At 34.1% G+C, this 18,446-nt stretch overlaps 2 protein-coding genes across 5 annotated transcripts; one reads left to right on the top strand and one right to left on the bottom strand.

Annotated features, from left to right (window-relative positions):
- Positions 1–446: 446 nt before the first annotated feature.
- Positions 447–9,573, top strand: LOC138331248 (uncharacterized). 2 transcript variants are annotated; one of them, XM_069278753.1, is made up of 5 exons: positions 447–580; positions 5,165–6,005; positions 6,414–6,487; positions 6,728–6,797; positions 7,092–9,573. In XM_069278753.1, the coding sequence occupies exons 2-5, from the start codon at positions 5,171–5,173 to the stop codon at positions 7,217–7,219; spliced, it is 1,107 nt and encodes a 368-aa protein (XP_069134854.1). In that variant the 5' UTR covers positions 447–580; positions 5,165–5,170; the 3' UTR covers positions 7,220–9,573. The 2 variants fall into 2 exon arrangements, with proteins under 2 accessions (XP_069134854.1, XP_069134853.1); XM_069278752.1 differs by lacking the exon at positions 447–580 and adding an exon at positions 1,965–2,079.
- A 972-nt stretch (positions 9,574–10,545) lies between these two features.
- On the bottom strand, positions 10,546–18,003 carry LOC138331247 (uncharacterized). 3 transcript variants are annotated; one of them, XM_069278751.1, is made up of 3 exons: positions 17,760–18,003; positions 15,489–16,118; positions 10,546–13,262 (listed from the first exon to the last, which is right to left on the bottom strand). In XM_069278751.1, the coding sequence occupies exons 1-3, from the start codon at positions 17,773–17,775 to the stop codon at positions 12,268–12,270; spliced, it is 1,641 nt and encodes a 546-aa protein (XP_069134852.1). In that variant the 5' UTR covers positions 17,776–18,003; the 3' UTR covers positions 10,546–12,267. The 3 variants fall into 3 exon arrangements, 1 of the variants encoding a protein (XP_069134852.1); XR_011209677.1 differs by lacking the exon at positions 10,546–13,262 and having other exon boundaries at positions 15,978–16,118; positions 16,947–18,003; XR_011209676.1 differs by lacking the exon at positions 10,546–13,262 and having other exon boundaries at positions 15,982–16,118; positions 17,099–18,003.
- Between the last annotated feature and the right edge of the window lie 443 nt (positions 18,004–18,446).

The following is an 18,446-nucleotide window of genomic DNA, read 5'->3' on the forward strand; positions in this document are numbered from 1 at the left end:
TCAATAACGATGTGTGCGCGTGCGCTTGAATATTTATTGAAAATTGATATTTCTATAAATATGCTGCTTGTATGTAGTTCGTTCATGTGCTAGTCTGTTTGTTTAAATCTTATTTCGCAGATATAAAGAAGAAGTTATAACTATATAATCACATTGGCGACTTAAACAAACAAACAAATAAATAATCACTAATATGAAGATTTTTTTTTATTTAGAATCTACTTTTATTTTATTTTTATTTTAGATTAATTTATTTTTCTATATTATTTTATCTAAAAGTAATTATTTAACATTGTTACGTGATGTGGATCGTTGAAGTGACACCATTACACCATCATACTTCTTATGAGTAGCTGACATCGAAAATATTATACACAGTATGTAAGAGTTATCGCCCTTGTTTCTAACGACGTTCAAAATTTAGAGTTATCTCCCCTTTCTATTATTATCGTTGCCAAAGTTTTGTGCGCGATAGGAAGACGAATTACATATCAACAGAGATTTTTTTTTTATTTCACGAATCATTTCACTGAAAAGTCATCACTTTCTTGATAGCTGTCATCGCAAACATCGTAACTTGGTGAGTATGGTTTAGTAGACTATTAGATATCTACATGTATATCATAAAATATTTCCTTTTTGATTTTACGTATCATTTTAACGTTATACATATTGTCTATCACCAATTTATCGATTTTTGTCGTTTGTGTGGGTTTTTGTATATAATCTAATAAAATATACACTTGTATGAATTAATTCTAAATATATTTGTAGACGATTTATATCATCGTATAAATTAAGTGTTGATTTTTTATGTTTTCGTCTTTCTAGCTCTCCTTCCGCCAATCTTTTATTTTTGTTTGCCTCACTCTTTTTAATTTGTTTGTCCATCCCTTTGTTTCTTTTCGTTCATCGCCCTTTTTTTATAAATATTATTTATATTTCTATCTAATTACATAATGTTTAACTATTTTAACGTAGAGCAATTTTGTTTAGATGTATTGAAACGCTTTCTGTTGAAATAGATAAGTAATATTAAAGTTACATTTAGAACAGTCTTGCTGCAAATTTTGTTGAATAATCGCAAATTCACCCAGCAACTGCAAATGTTGGTGAATATCTTTTCATTAATAGTAAAAATAGGACAAAAAAAGAATAGGATCAAAATTCAGGTCAAAAATTCACTAAGCATTTTTACTTTGACCAGAAACATATATACATAGAGATTGGAAACTCCTTCTTTGTCTTTGTTGACAGGCAGAGGGACCTCCGGTTTGTAGGCATTTTGCCTTGGCTAACTACTTTTAAGTGTATTCTTTTAGACAAGTTGTTTTTGTATCAACACAAAGTTTAAACATTATATCATGGTTTGTTGTGATTAGCTTTCCCGAATGATGATATTTAATATGATTTTTGAAAGCATGAATATAGGCAATTTTACCTGGTTTTTCGAAAACCAAGCATTCAAAACCGGAAGTGTGTTTTGTTTTATTAATAAATAAGTTAAAATATTATTTCTTCCGGTATCCAAAATCGTACTCAAACCATCTGGAAATTACTGAACTTTTACAACATATCAAAGTTATTCTTTTATTTTCAACTATTTAAGAGATTATCTAAAAATCCCTTAGCACATACAGAGGTACATCTGCCGATCGTAAAAATGGAGGAGTTGCCAATCTCTATGTATATATGTTTCTGCTTTGACAAGATGATTTACTTTGAAAAAAAAATGTTTTAGGGAGAAATAGATTCAATGTGTTTACCGTCAAGAAAACATTTATTTAATAAACCGTCGGCGCCATGTGATTTACCATTTTTAAAGTTACCAATAGCTGTTACAATTACTTTATTATCGCCTTTTTTGTGTAAATTTGGCTAACGTTATGCAGTTATGCGGGAGTTATCGTCCTTGTTTCTAATGACGTTAACAATTAGAGTTATTTCCCCTTGTTATTGTTATCGTTGCCTGAGTTTACGCGCGGTAACAACACAAAGTGCCTTTCTACAAATTTACATCTTACGAACTATCTTTTTAAAAAATCATCACTTTATTGGTCTTTGTCTTCGGGAAGCATCGTAAGTATATCCGTGTAAAAAGAACGGGTCGGTGTGATTTGTATATAGTGTTAAATATGCCTCTGTCACTCAGCTGACGAAGTATGTATGCTTCTTTCAATCTTTGGCTCAGTCGGCAGAGTAGTTTTTATCCATCTTTATGTTACCTAGGTTTATCCCTCTCTCACTATATTGTATAATATATTTCTAAGGTTTATCCCTGTCTCACTATATTGTATATTACATAACTTAGGTTGATCCATATCCTATATTGTATATTATATTACCTAGGGTTACCCCTCCATAACTATATTGTATATTATATAACTTAGGTTTATCCCTGTCTCACAATATTGTATAATATATTACTTAGGTTTATCCCTTTCCCACTATATTGTGTATTATATTACCTAGGGTTACCCCTCCATAACCATATTGTACATTATAATACTAAGGTTTATCCGTGTCTCACTATGTTGTATAATATATTACTTAGGTTTATCCCTCTCCCACTATATTGTGTATTATATTACCTAGGGTTACCCCTCCATAACCATATTGTACATTATAATACTAAGGTTTATCCGTGTCTCACTATATTCAGTGTTCAATCTACGATTATTTTTCGTGGGTCCTTTTCAATGGTTTTTGTAAAAACAATGGGTCCCACAGTGTTATAGATACCCATTCCCAGAAATTTCATGGGTCCTTTTAAAATTCTGTGAGTCCAGGACTCGGGATGCGCATGTAGATTGATCACTGTATATTGTATATTATATTGCTAAGGTTTATTCCTGTCTCACTATATTGTATATTACATAACTTAGGTTGATCCATATCCTTCTATATTGTATATTATATTACCTAGGGTTACCCCTCTATAACTATATTGTACATTATATTACTAAGGTTTATCCGTGTCTATATATAGTATAAGTATATTATATAAAGTAGGTTTTATCCCTGTCTCACTATTTTGTATATTATATTAATTAGGTTTATCCCTATTCCACTATATTGTATATTATATGACTTAGTTTTATCCATGTCTCACTATATTATATATTATTTTACTTAAGTTTATCTCTATCTTAGTGTATTGTATATTATATTACTTAGGTATCTCTCTCACTCTTACTATATTGTACATTTTATTACTAAGGTTTATCCCTCTCTCACAATATTGTACATTATATTACTTAGGTTTATCCCTGTCTCACCATATTGTATATTATATAACTTAGGTTTATCCCTGTCTCACTATATTGTATATTATATAACTTAGGTTTATCCCTGTCTCACTATATTGTATATTATATTACTTAGGTTTATCCCTGTCTCACTATATTGTATATTATATAACTTAGTTTTATCCCTGTCTCACCATATTGTATATTATATAACTTAGGTTTATCCCTGTCTCACTATATTGTATAATATATTTCTAAGGTTTATCCCTGTCTCACTATATTGTATATTACATAACTTAGGTTGATCCATATCCTATATTGTATATTATATTACCTAGGGTTACCCCTCCATAACTATATTGTATATTATATAACTTAGGTTTATCCCTGTCTCACAATATTGTATAATATATTACTTAGGTTTATCCCTTTCCCACTATATTGTGTATTATATTACCTAGGGTTACCCCTCCATAACCATATTGTACATTATAATACTAAGGTTTATCCGTGTCTCACTATGTTGTATAATATATTACTTAGGTTTATCCCTCTCCCACTATATTGTGTATTATATTACCTAGGGTTACCCCTCCATAACCATATTGTACATTATAATACTAAGGTTTATCCGTGTCTCACTATATTCAGTGTTCAATCTACGATTATTTTTCGTGGGTCCTTTTCAATGGTTTTTGTAAAAACAATGGGTCCCACAGTGTTATAGATACCCATTCCCAGAAATTTCATGGGTCCTTTTAAAATTCTGTGAGTCCAGGACTCGGGATGCGCATGTAGATTGATCACTGTATATTGTATATTATATTGCTAAGGTTTATTCCTGTCTCACTATATTGTATATTACATAACTTAGGTTGATCCATATCCTTCTATATTGTATATTATATTACCTAGGGTTACCCCTCTATAACTATATTGTACATTATATTACTAAGGTTTATCCGTGTCTATATATAGTATAAGTATATTATATAAAGTAGGTTTTATCCCTGTCTCACTATTTTGTATATTATATTAATTAGGTTTATCCCTATTCCACTATATTGTATATTATATGACTTAGTTTTATCCATGTCTCACTATATTATATATTATTTTACTTAAGTTTATCTCTATCTTAGTGTATTGTATATTATATTACTTAGGTATCTCTCTCACTCTTACTATATTGTACATTTTATTACTAAGGTTTATCCCTCTCTCACAATATTGTACATTATATTACTTAGGTTTATCCCTGTCTCACCATATTGTATATTATATTACTTAGGTTTATCCCTGTCTCACCATATTGTATATTATATTACTTAGGTTTATCCCTGTCTCACTATATTGTATATTATATAACTTAGGTTTATCCCTGTCTCACTATATTGTATATTATATTACTTAGGTTTATCCCTGTCTCACTATATTGTATATTATATAACTTAGTTTTATCCCTGTCTCACCATATTGTATATTATATAACTTAGGTTTATCCCTGTCTCACTATATTGTATATTATATTACTTAGGTTTATCCCTGTCTCACTATATTGTATATTATATAACTTAGTTTTATCCCTGTCTCACTATATTATATTTTATTTTACTTAGGTTTATCTCTGTCTTAGTGTATTGTATATTATATTACTTAGGTTTATCTCTGTCTTAGTGTATTGTATATTATATGACTTAGGTTTATCATTCTCTCATAATATAGTTTATTTTATTACTTAGTTTTTATCCCTTCCACTGTATTGTATATTATTTTACTAACTTGGTATATCCCTTTCTCATTTTATTGTATATTATATTACTTAGGATTATCCCAAATAAATCATTTATTAGTAATTCCAGTAATAAGCTGAATACAATTTTCAAATGTATATAAGACTTCTTATAATTTTACAGTTAACAATGGATTGCGGTTACGATTCAGAAGACGAAGTTTCTGGTTTTCTGAACAATGTAGTGGACCAATCGATAAGTGACCTTATGGAGGAAGATGAAAAAAATCCTCAAATAGATTTTGGAGCTCAGAAACCAAACATAAATCAAGAGTTTTCAAAGACCAAATCTCTACCCTCATTAGAAACAAACGTAGACAGTCAGAAACATACGCTAGCAAAGACACCTTCGCAGCCTGGCATAAACAGAAGGCCAACAAAGGTCGTGATGGATAACAAAGATTTAAGACGAAATCTTCTTCAAAGGCAATACAAACAGGCTGTAATCGACCAGCGTGCCAACAAAGCACCAGGAATAAGGGAGGAACTAGATAAACCTAGAAAGGCAACCACAGCAGACCTCCGATTAGATCCTTCATCTACTTCAGACCAAAAACCTGGCCAAGCCAGTCCTGCAACTGATACAGAAACCACAGATCCATCATCAAGTGAAAAAGCAGAACAAGACACAGAGGAAGATATGGATAAGAATATTGACGACTTCGTTAATATTTCACTTTCCTCTATTACGAAGGAGGAGATGTTAGACGAACATGTCGATGACTTCGTGAGTTCATCATTGATGAGGATTGTAGGTGACGATACAGCAATGGTTCTGATGGAAGACAATGAAAAGGAAATGCATCAAGATGTCAGAAGTGAAGATTATAAGTTAGGGACAATTGACATCGCCGGAAAAGCTAAAAAAGAAATAGAGCAATTCCACACAGACAAAGATGGACACTCAACACCCACTGCCGATATCACTGAGAAGGAGGTTAATGATATCGAGGCTAAGGATTTAGGTGAGCATGAAAGTCTTCAGCCGTAATTGTATACCACCCATAAATATCTAACTATGATTTGACCTAATTTTTTATCAAGATGTTTGGGTCTGTCTTTTTTATAATACTAATAGACTAAAATTGAATCAATGTGCTGAATTTGCATATAACATAGTTATCTGCTATTTCAGATAGGTATTGATTGTTATGACGTCAATGTTTGTGAGCGTAACGTCATACCTTACAGAAAAAAACACGACATATGTTTCTCTCACGAAATAATTATGTCACGATGGCTACCTACCTGCATTGGAGAGTTTAACTCTATCATATACCAACTCAAAAAATGTATGTATGTTCGATAGATATTTTGATAATTCACAACCAAAGACACTGTAACCGCAAACGTATTTCTCCCGTAATTTACAGATTTGGCTGAGATTATTGACAGTGTTGTTCCGGAGACTAAAGCTTCCACTCGGAGTGTGTTTGGTTTCTTTATTGTAAGTATTTCAAATTATTTTATCACAAAAACCTCTGTTATTTTCAATATTTTTTATATCTTAAATTGTTTATCAAAAGTTTTAAACTCCTACTTAGTACTTTCATGATCATCAAATGTTGTAATAATGTATCACATATAAATATAATTTCTCGTCAGTTGTACACGATTGCTTTTTTTTCAAAATGACTCAATGATATATTAGATATTTTATCAATCATTAGAAAACATTGTAATTCAGAGGAGAAGATCTAGAGGCTCATTAAAATTGAGGATTCCCTGTCTCCAGCTAGTATGTGGAAACACTAAAGGTAATCATAATGTCCTATTTCACAAACGTATTATACTTCGCAAATAACAACAAATATATAATAATATGAATATCATGATATTTATTTAATCTATGAAAATATGAATATTTTACTTACAAGACATTTCAGCTGACACAAGGCAAAGTTCTTAGTACATGTACTTATGAAATGTAAGTTTGATGTGAAATATGGTAGTCTTGCTTCAGAACTACATAGAACATTATAAGCTATACAGGCCTGTTGGGCCTCTTGTACCAGTCTGAGAGTATACTTGAAATCTTATTCTAATTTTAGTTGAAGATTCTGACAATTTTGCGGAAAACAAGAACACCAGTCGAACCAAGAAACCCGGTTTTCTAAGAAGATTATTCTCATGTCTGAGGAGGGAAGGAGGTCGAGTAGACCCCCACAATGGTGAATGAAAAGTTTAATAAGGATATGAAAAGTTTGATGTAGAATTTATATGATATCATCAAAAGAAAGAGGTTGGAAATATATATTTGGTTATTATAATTGATATATAACTGAAAAGCAAAAATATTCCATAGAAGATCATTGATGATATTACCAGTAAAGATATATAAAAGAAGATTGATACAATTTATAGTGATTTGGATTATCATCAGATGATTTTATTTTAGTTTTTAGTACATTTTGCTTGTTAGCAGAGACAATTACTAATGTACACCTATAGCGTTATGAATGAACGGGCAGTTCTTGAAGGATAAATACGGTCTTCATGGTATTTATTGTCCAGCTCAAAAAAAAGTATTCCAAATGGAAACTTTATTAAGTTAAAAAATAACATATTGCAATTATGTTTTATATTTGCTTTATGTAATTCATATTTGTTTGAAATATATGCAAAACTCATTTATTGATGTGATGGTTAAAGGATGGTATAATGCGAGTGCCATGATGATTTTATGTTTACTTTTTGTATTACCTATTTATTTATTGGATATATCTTTTGTAAAGTTCTTAAGTTGAAGCTGTCAAAATTATATCTAACTCAGGTTAAAGTTTTCAAAGTTGTATTTAACTCAGTCATTTAGATAACAATTTTTACATGATGTACACTTTGATATTAAAGTTATATTTTTGTAATTCAATGTATTTCAAGAAATGTTTAAAGTCACTTTGACGAATATTTAGACAATATTGATATCATTATGGTTCCAAAGTGTTAACCTGAAATACTAGTATGGTTGGATTATGTATAAATGTTGGTCTAAATTTTGTGACAAAAACTCTATTTTTAAGCTAAAATGGTTATAGATTAATTTAAAGTTCATAACTTTAAATATCATAGTTCTTGCCTCGAAGACAGATTCCTGGGACAGATTTCGGAGCCGACTTTTTAAGATTGACCATCTATTTATTGATCAGACATACTCTTTAAGGCTAAAGCAGATATATTAAAAAACATGAAGAGTCTGGATTACTTTTGGTTATAAATACTGATTTAGGGATTCTTTTTATTTATTCGATATTTATACATTTTTACACAAAGTTCCACCAATACCTGTTACAGGCTATGTTAACCTAACTTCATGTACATGTATCTGTTTTGTAATAACAATTGTACTCATGAAGTTAAAGATGCTCAACCGCTGACAAATGGTATTTTTTCACTACCAAAAACAGGAGTAGACGATTTAGTATTTTCTTAAGTTACAAAACTTACTTACTTTACACCATTATCACCAATGAAAAGTTTGAGCTTCTAATTTTATTTCACGTTAAAAATATGAAAAATTATTAATTGCATCCCGAAAAAATTCCGTGGCACTATATTCTATATGAAATGAAGTACTGATTGTGCATGCTCCATACACAAAATACATAATCTTATACTTATTTTTGTGTAGATTAGACATATATATATATATACACGATTAAACATCAATTATTGTACAAATGTGGAATATTATTTAGCTCTGTCGGCGGTGGAGCATCATTAAGTGATGACATAAATAATTAGTTTTAATGAAAGTTAATTATGTCCTTTCGTGCTGTATCAGTTAGTGACAGTTACCGTTATCGATGTTGATTTGTACTTTACACTTATACTACAAACTACTTTATCAGAAGGTACTTAACAGTTAGTACCATTGTTGTATATTTACTTACCTGTGTCAGTTTTATACTACATTTAATGTCTATTGCACTTCTCTATAAGTTTAAACTCAATACAGGTTAATATTTTATATCATTATGTTGCAATTGATTAAAGTATCAGATAACCTGAGAAATACCTGTATGGGTGGATTATACATAAGTGTTGATCCAAATTTTGTGACAAGAAATGAATTTTAAAATTTTCGAAAATGGTTATAGATTAATTTAAACTTCATAATTTTAAATACCATAATTCTTGCTTAGGAGACAGATTCCTGGGACAGATTTCAGAACTGACTTTTTAATATTGACCATCTATCTAGTGATCAGACAGACTCTTTAAGGTTAAAGCAGTCTATTTAGAAATCAAGAGTGTAGTGTGTATTAGGTTTTAAGTTCTGAATTTTTATTTTATTATATTTTTTACATAGAATTGATTTTTGCACTTTTGTATTTTTCACCACCTCCAGAGTCAATGTTAAACTGATCTTTTGTATATCAATGAAGATTTGGCTAGAATTTATGCATTATTTGATGAAAGTTTATTTATTACATCTGTGTACTAATAACCATTAATTAGCCATTTTTTTCCATGAATGCATATGCTATAAACTTAATTTATAAGTTTACCATAATGAATTGTAAACTTATGCTATCTGTGATAATTATAAATTTATATTTATATTAAAATAAATTGTTACAAATTTTATTTTTAAATATATCTCTTTAGTTTGTCATTATTTCAAGTACCCGGTATACAATTTTCCATCTTCAAAGCTCCAGAGGTTACTTCCACTGTGGTTATATCACAGTTAAATGACTATATCTATATTTCTAAGGTATGTGCCTTATTTTCATAGATTGTCAAAATCTACTGTTTTCTGCTACCTAACCTTAGGGTAGCAGTGTACAGCAAGACCGAATGGCCATGGTGAGATTTTTATTAAGCAGAAAGCCCCTGTTTTACTATATGCATAAAAAATTTAAAAATGTATATGTAATAAAATTGGTGAATTCAATCTAGATAATTATGTGCAGGCTTCACATTTGCATAAAGAAATTCCCCAAAATGTGTTCGAGATTAATGTTTTATAGGGTATCCGAATGTGCGTCTAAGATGGAAAAACTCACTACTGTAGCAGCAGAAATTGATAGCCGGGGTACGAGGTAAGATTGCTCAAACGTTTTAACGGGTGTTACATAACCCCAGGTTCGCTCCTGTCCAGTATCATGGATTTATTAGATATAATTGACAAACACTTTTGTAAAAGTTCTGGTATATTTATTATGTTAACAAGAATGATATAAGGTTACAATAAAGTACACTGATATGTAATTTTGGAACAGATACTTCAGTTGCTGTTTTGTTATAATATTAGTAAAAATGTCGATACGTTAGCTCATCTGGTGAGATCGTACTGAACTTGTAATAGTTACGATCGTTTATGATAAAAATCTAAATAATAGAGCCAAAATGACTTGTGCTAATAATTTCAGTAGAGGTTGCTTCCCTTGGATCGTATCACATCAACTTGTAAGCATTTTAAGTATAATTATACCGGCGCGTAATGTCGACAAGGGCTAGCTTGTTGGACCAAGCAAGTGAATGAAAACCAACAACATGATATGAATTGAAAATGGCCGTTTATTATGATAAACGACGAGATATGACATAAACATAAAATGATTCTTTCAATCATTTTTATAAAGCATATAAGCAAAATAAAGATATGGTCCAAGGTGGGGATAAAAAGCGCCCCATCCATAGTTAACGAAAATTCTTACATAAAGTACATGTTATACCTATTAAGTTAAACATGAAAAGAATCTAGACATGTGTCATGGTCAAAAGCAAGATACAACTTGCAAGGATGCAACTCGATACAAAGACAACATATGTTCAAACTATAATATTATATAAAAGCTATTCCGTAACGAAACCTTTTGGCCACAGAATTGAGGAAGGTCATGGGGAGGAGGTGGGTGCTGATAAAATATTGAAAAATATCAGAAAAACTGACCTTGATCTGTGTCCATCTTGTAATAAAGTGGGTAATGAAGCTGACACACGCGCACTGGTCAGTAGATAATACTGCGCGTGATGAGACCTTGACCCAATTACCTCTTACTTGCCCCTAGACCCTCCTCTCAGAAAAATAGCACGGAATATAACAACGTACAAAATATTAATATGAAACATTAATATTTTTTTTAAAACAAACTACTTGCCTGTATAAAATACATTAAAATTGAAATTTTAATTTACCATTATACCGGCGCGTAATGTCGACAAGGGCTAGCTTGTTGGACCAAGCAAGTGAATGAAAACCAACAACATGATATGAATTGAAAATGGCCGTTTATTATGATAAACGACGAGATATGACATAAACATAAAATGATTCTTTCAATCATTTTTATAAAGCATATAAGCAAAATAAAGATATGGTCCAAGGTGGGGATAAAAAGCGCCACAATGTTTATCAGAAACTCCTGATTTACTCATGAGTTACTGATAAACATACCCCACCAAAGCCCTAGTCGACATTGAATATTTGATCTAGTGGATAATATGTATAATTGTATAGAAAAACCTGACGAAAAATTAGGTAAACAAAATGTGTCAAGGCTTGTGCCCTTGACGAAGACACTGTAAATCTTTGAAAGCACATATATATACAAAAAGCCTTCTAAAGCGTAAACACTGAAAAGAAGTGAAAAGTTCATTGTACGTTAGTACACACAACCACTCAATTTATGGATGCCAAAGTCTTTCAGTAAGTATATATGGTAAGATAGTAGTGTCCGTTTTAAGTATAGTAAACACGTTGATACACATCCTCCAGTCAGCATCCAGCCGCCCTTAGTTACTCAAACATAGTAAATCAACTTCGACCCAATGCCCAAGTTGATATGAAACAACCCCTCCAATTTATGGATGCCAAAGTATTTCAGTAATATAAGTATATATGGTAAGATGTCTCCAGTCAGCATCCAGCCGCCCTTAGTTACTAAAACATAGTAAATCAACTTCGACCCAATGCCCAAGTTGACATAATACAAAAGTTTAACAAAAATGGTTACAAATAATTTGTTATAGTTGCTATAGTGCAATGTGACCGTTGTTCTTCGACCCAATGCCCAAAAACAACTTATTACCATAACACTCGGTGTACAAAATCATATATGACACAGTATTAGATGTACAGCTTTTAGAAGTATTGCACAGTTTTTACCAATAAGACAAAATTGTTCTTCGACCCTATGCCCAAGAACATGAATTAAATGGTTTGTATAATAACATTATTTCCAACCATACTAACCAGCCTGATCTATTTCCTAGAATAGACTAATTGTCATAGAATGTAGGTAATCGTATATACCGTTTGAAAGCAAGAGATCTCCATCTGCCCATCTGTTGGATCTCCTCATCGGGTATGCCTGCAGCTGCAGCTGAACTTGCAGCGCCTATGCGAAAGCTATGGCTGGAGTAACTATTTGGGGGTAGACCTGCTGCGATCACCGTCTGTTTCATACATATGCCGAAAAAATGGTAAGAAATTGGTATATTTGGTGCCAGCCGAAACAGTGGGCCTGGTGTGGTCCCCCTTAATCTAATGTATTGCTCGAGAGCCAGTACTGGGCAGATGGAGGTATCCTGTTTCCGATCAATCGATATAACCACAGGACGAATATTATAGTTTCCCTTGTAGGAATGAAAAGTGATCTCTAACCGTGTTATAGAAGAATGATCTGAAACAAGTCTTAAATCTTCATATTGTAAAGCATGTGAACTGCCGTTGCCAGATATCATCTCTCCTACTCTAAGGAATGCGTGAAAAGCTAATAGATACATCGCTTTCAACAGAATTTGCTGAAAGTACGAAAGGTTTGTATGTGCTAAAGCCTGAACCAGACGTCTCAAAATAGACGGTGTAATAGGGAGTCTGGAGTCGGGTTGATATGATCCCCTTTGCACCGCTACTAGGATTTTTTTAATCAGAAATGAATTGGCTGGATCACTGAAACCTGCGAGTTGATTGATGTAACCGATGCCTGCTACATATGTTTTTATAGTGGCAGCTGCAAAGTGTTTGCTAAATAGGTGTGCAATAAAATAGACTAAGGTGTCAACTGAGGTTGGAAGGCAATTGATACCTTGGAGGGATGTTTGTACAAATTCGTGCAATAAATGAAATGCACGAGAATATGTTTGCTGTGTTGACGTTGAAACTGCAGATGTTAACAATGACTCAACCACATCATTCAGACTTTCATCAGGGCTGGATGAATAAGGACTGGAAGACTGTCCATGTGAGGTGCAAGGTCCCGAAAGTTTGTGACCTGCAAACGAGACAAACGGTCAGCTAAAACATTTTTCTTTCCCATAATGTGAACAGATGAGAATAAGAAGTTATTCTTCAAAGACTGAACAATGAGACGGCGTACCAATTTCATTACAATTGAATCCTTGCTTGTGTGCTTAGTCAATATGGTTACCACCGCCTCGTTATCACAATGAAACATAATGCATTTATTGCGTAAATGGTCAGCCCAAATTTCTACAGCTAAGACTATGGGGAACAACTCCTTAATGGTAATATGGTAAGATCTAAAATGGTCCGGCCATTCTCCATAAAACCATTGTTTGCCAAACACTGCTCCATATCCTATACCACTGGCATCAGTATAAAAATGTAAATGTTCAGAGTTATCCCAACGGTCTGGTAAGAACAAAGATATACCATTGTAACCCACCACAAACTCTAACCATGCCTTTATATCTGCTTTGGCCTCTCTATTCAAACGAATGAAATGATTTGGCTTAGATATTCCACGTGTCAGATCGATCAGACGACGTAGAAATGGTCTACCTGGTGCAACCACCGTACAGGCAAAGTTAAGTAGACCGATCAAGGATTGTAACTCTTGGAGAGTAACTTTTTTCTTTCTGTTGAATTTGCCAAGCAATTCTGTGATTTTTTGGATTTTGTCTGATGGAAGCCGTGCTTCCATTTTATCGGAATCCAATTCTACCCCTAAAAATGTAATAACTGTTGTAGGCTGAACTGTTTTGGTATGTTTTATTGGTATTCCCATGCGCTGACACAGAGCTAAAAATGTGGTTAGATCTTTAAAGCATTTATCTGAAAGGGGGGGACCTACAAACAGGAAATCATCCAAAACATGAACAACTCCAGCAGCTTGAAATTTGGTAACCATGATCCAATGCAGAGCAGTGCTCAGTTCTTCAAACAAATTACAGGAAATAGAACAACCCATGGGTAACACTTTGTCATAGTAAAACTTCCCCTCAAGTTTCATACCCAATAATTCATAGTCTGATGGATGTATTGGTAAAATTCTAAATGCATTTTCTATGTCAGTCTTAGCTAATAATGCACCCTGTCCCTTTAACCGAATTAATTTTATGGCATCGGAAATTGTTTGATATGATACTGTGGCATCTTCGCGTGAAATTCCATCGTTGATGGACGACCCTTCAGGATAGGAAAGGTGATGAATTAACCGAAATTCATTTTTTTCTTTTTTGGGCACTAAACCCAATGGAGAAATGTGAATATTAGGCATTGGAATATGATCGAAAGGGCCCGCTATCCTTCCCAGTGAAACCTCTTTTTCAATCTTTTCTTTTAAAGTTGACTTATTATCATCTGCTGATTTTAAATTTTTTGCATCTCTAAATTGGCGTGGGCCCGTGTATTGTAACAAAAACCCTTCAGAAAACCCCAACAAAAGTTTATTGGATTTTAATGTATCATATCCCTGTAAGTATTGTTCTAGAACCTTAACACTAACGGGAGTGGGAAGGGAACTTTTTGAATTATTTATTTTGATTGGATTGGTCTCTGTTCTGAGCGAACTGCTTATTTGCATTGTTGCTGGTGTTGGTCGAGTTGTTTGCGCTTCGTGGGGTGTTGGTGTTTCTACACTGTTTTGCGTGGTGCCCTCCCCCACATTTTGTACATGTATGGGGAAACCTACATTGTTGTCCCCTTGCACAGGAGCCATATTGTAAGAAATCCCAACATTTCCCCTTTGGTTTTTTACCATTTCCTTGAGCCTGTTGGGGGGCTCCCCCAAGAAAGGGCTGGTTTTTAGTCACTGCTCTAAGACCAATACCTAATGCTTGGACATACAGTTCTTGATTAATTACTCCCCATAGCATGCTGGGGTTGACCTGAAACCATTTCCTGAAGTTGCTATCATAGAACATGCTAGCAGCAAATCCAGACCTACGGGCCAATGTTTGAACTATGTCAGCATATTTCATCAAACCTTCCATATGTTGTGGATGGCTTCTTACATACAATGCTACATATGTATGGAAGGCCTGGAGCCAATGTTCAATAGATTTAATTTGAACTTGTTTAGTTTTTGGTACAACCGACACCTCCCCATTATGGATTTGGAATTGATACAAATCTTGGGAAGATGAGGTTGCGAGTAACTGGCCTAATTCTACAAATTCATTGTTTTGAATTTTTGCTACTATCTTAGGGTCAACATTAGTGCCTAGGGGTCTGGATATGCTGCTTGCTTCGTCACCTGTTATAGTGTTAACAACATTGGATATTGGCGGCTGGATGGTGGCTGGAAGTGTTGCTGTTGGACCCGATGTTGAAACCGGAAGGTGATGATTGAGAGTCAGCATTTGTCCATTTTGGCTGAGGTGATCCTGTGTTGATGTCCTTGTAACACCGCTATATTGATTTTCACAAAGAGCCGAGCCGGTGATGTTTGGTCCTAATGGGTTAATGTTCTGGGTAGGAACTGCCGTGTTGTTCAGGTGAGCTGTAGAACTGGCTGCAGCACTCGGAGCCTGAAGCCCCGGCAATACTGAGGCTACACCTTTCTCCAGCATCTGTTGAAGCAATTCTGACGCTATTTCTCTTGCTGTGGGGAACACTGAAGCATTTGTGACCGGATTGAGTGGATTAGAGTTAACTGTAGCATTTACAGGAACATCATTCACTGTGGCGGCATGTACAGTAGCCACAGTCACTGGAGCATTCTCTGGTGCATGTTGCGGAATTTCAATGTTTTGAGCTGTACTTCGTGGTGTACTTTGTAGTGTTTCCCCCTGATTAGTGCGGAGTTCTGATCGTCTACGAGTGGTGACCAAACTATGTTGGACTGCTGCCCTTCGTCGTGGCCTCCTCAAGGGGCCGATATGCTCTGGGAATAATGTAAAATGGATTAGAAAGTCATCCTACAGATGAACAGCATTAATAAAGTACTATGGAGTAGACAGGACAATGAAAAATCTTAGCCTTCTCAATTTAACTGATCATTATTAATTTCAAGTAAAGATGTTGATCTTTACTAATTATTAACAGTACTGCCCTATATCTACTCATTCTGTATGTAATAGACAGATGACCTGTCGGAACAAATTAAAATTAATTGCACTCAATATATGTGATGTGAAATTAAGATGAGATAAAAGCTCATTTTACCAAGCTAAGTATTTAATGAAATGTTGTAAAATATTCACCAGTGGGAATAAGCATTATGTACAGTATGTGTTATCAATTCTAGTTTAATCTAGTTTGTTCAACAGAATACTGGCATTCTGCACAAACTATAGATAGGCACTCGTTCAACAGAAAGTCTATTTCTGCACAAGTCCATACGCTTTGAAGATAATTATTCTTTGTTCAACAGAAAATTAATATCTGCACAAAGAGACACAACCCATGCGATTGTTCAACAGAAATCTACCATTTCTGCACAACCATGTAATTATCATGACTGCATGCTCAACAGAATAATGAAATCCTGCACATACATGTTATCAATAGTAATGGATAGGAAATGTCAGAGACACGTTAACGTTAACCCATAGCATGCCTGTAGTATAACAGTACAGGAAACCCACGTGCGATAACTTGTATAACAGCACAGCTAGATACAAAACTGTATGAATATAGCCAAACCAGGTTATTCCGTTATCGTGACATTAATCTCTCCGAATCCTACAATGTCTAAATAATTCATACTCACATGGTAGCCTAGCCACCGTAAACCACTAAGTAAAGATCATGTGAACAGCGAGTCGCGCTCTAAAATTAGACCGGAACGTAAACAAACTTGGGCGGAAGCCGTCTATACCAATGTACTTGCGCAGTGAGTAACAACTACGTCATAACCCTTACCTTATGCAAATGAGCTACGGCCCCTGCGGGTCAATTTTTGGCCCCACAGCACAGCGCCCCGTACTGATAATCTGTATGTACGTAATCCCTCACGGGAAAGATGGACTCCGTCATGACACAATTTATCAAAGATACCATCCTTTAGTCCTTTATGTCGCCAATAAAAACAGTTCTTTTCTACACTACAAAGATGTTTGATGGCCCTGTTCACAAAATCCACAGCAGCATTATACTCTGTAACTGGCACGTTACGTGTGTTAGCCCTATACAAAAGTTGCATAACACCGACCAGCTCAACACCAAAGCCATTAATTAGCCACTGAACAACGGAGAACAAATCCCGTGCTAAAGTCTCTCGTATAACCAAATAATCACTACAGTCAAGGTCATTTCCTCCTATTTGTAAAAGGACAATCTTCGGTCTTATATCCTGAATGGGACGTGACATGTCAGAAGTAAACAAATGGCGTATCCTCCCGCCACTCCTCCCAACACAATGTACATTCAGTGAGTTATCCAAACCTAAATTATCCCATGTCCCTGACATTTGACCGCCCAAACGTCTAACGAAACTGTGACCTAGTATGATAACTGACGTTTGATCCATGGTATTTCTTTCAAATATGCTGATAAAATATTGAAAAATATCAGAAAAACTGACCTTGATCTGTGTCCATCTTGTAATAAAGTGGGTAATGAAGCTGACACACGCGCACTGGTCAGTAGATAATACTGCGCGTGATGAGACCTTGACCCAATTACCTCTTACTTGCCCCTAGACCCTCCTCTCAGAAAAATAGCACGGAATATAACAACGTACAAAATATTAATATGAAACATTAATATTTTTTTTAAAACAAACTACTTGCCTGTATAAAATACATTAAAATTGAAATTTTAATTTACCAGTAAAACTCATATTCACATTGTTTCCTTTATAACGTATATCGTCTGCTTTTGGAAGTATCCCATAATGCATCACGTCGTTGTGTAGGTAAACCAACGTAAAATAACATTAACGTAAATAGTAAGTAATGCTCGAATATATAGAACACTAGTATTGAGAAACCAAACAAACTTGGATGCCTACCCATCGTTTAGGTGTAACTGACGACATCCTCTAAGGTAAGGTTGTGAAGTCTGAAGGTATTATGACCAGCAGAATGTGAGTCGAAGATCGAACTGACGTTTGACGTTTTCGGGCGGCCTTTTATACTCGCCGCCGAGACCCTATTGAACAATCAGAATCGAGCTTACATGTTGTGACGTCACAATCTAGATGCCGCCAAACTGTAAACACCTGCCGCTCTCTGGCATGGAATTTCGCATAATAATCGGCTTTCTGATG

Source organism: Argopecten irradians, chromosome 9 (assembly GCF_041381155.1).
Source record: "Argopecten irradians isolate NY chromosome 9, Ai_NY, whole genome shotgun sequence".
In the NCBI taxonomy this organism is placed as follows: domain Eukaryota; kingdom Metazoa; phylum Mollusca; class Bivalvia; order Pectinida; family Pectinidae; genus Argopecten; species Argopecten irradians.

Coding starts and splice junctions, on each gene's coding strand:
- LOC138331247 (XM_069278751.1), bottom strand. Junction 13,263..15,488: donor TGTTGTTAACACTATAACAG/GTGACGAAGCAA, acceptor TCTCGTTTGCAG/GTCACAAACTTTCGGGACCT.
- LOC138331248 (XM_069278753.1), top strand. CDS start 5,171: ATGGATTGCGGTTACGATTCAGAAGACGAAGTTTCTGGTTTTCTGAAC. Junction 6,488..6,727: donor GTGTGTTTGGTTTCTTTATT/GTAAGTATTTCA, acceptor ATTGTAATTCAG/AGGAGAAGATCTAGAGGCTC. Junction 6,798..7,091: donor AGTATGTGGAAACACTAAAG/GTAATCATAATG, acceptor TTCTAATTTTAG/TTGAAGATTCTGACAATTTT.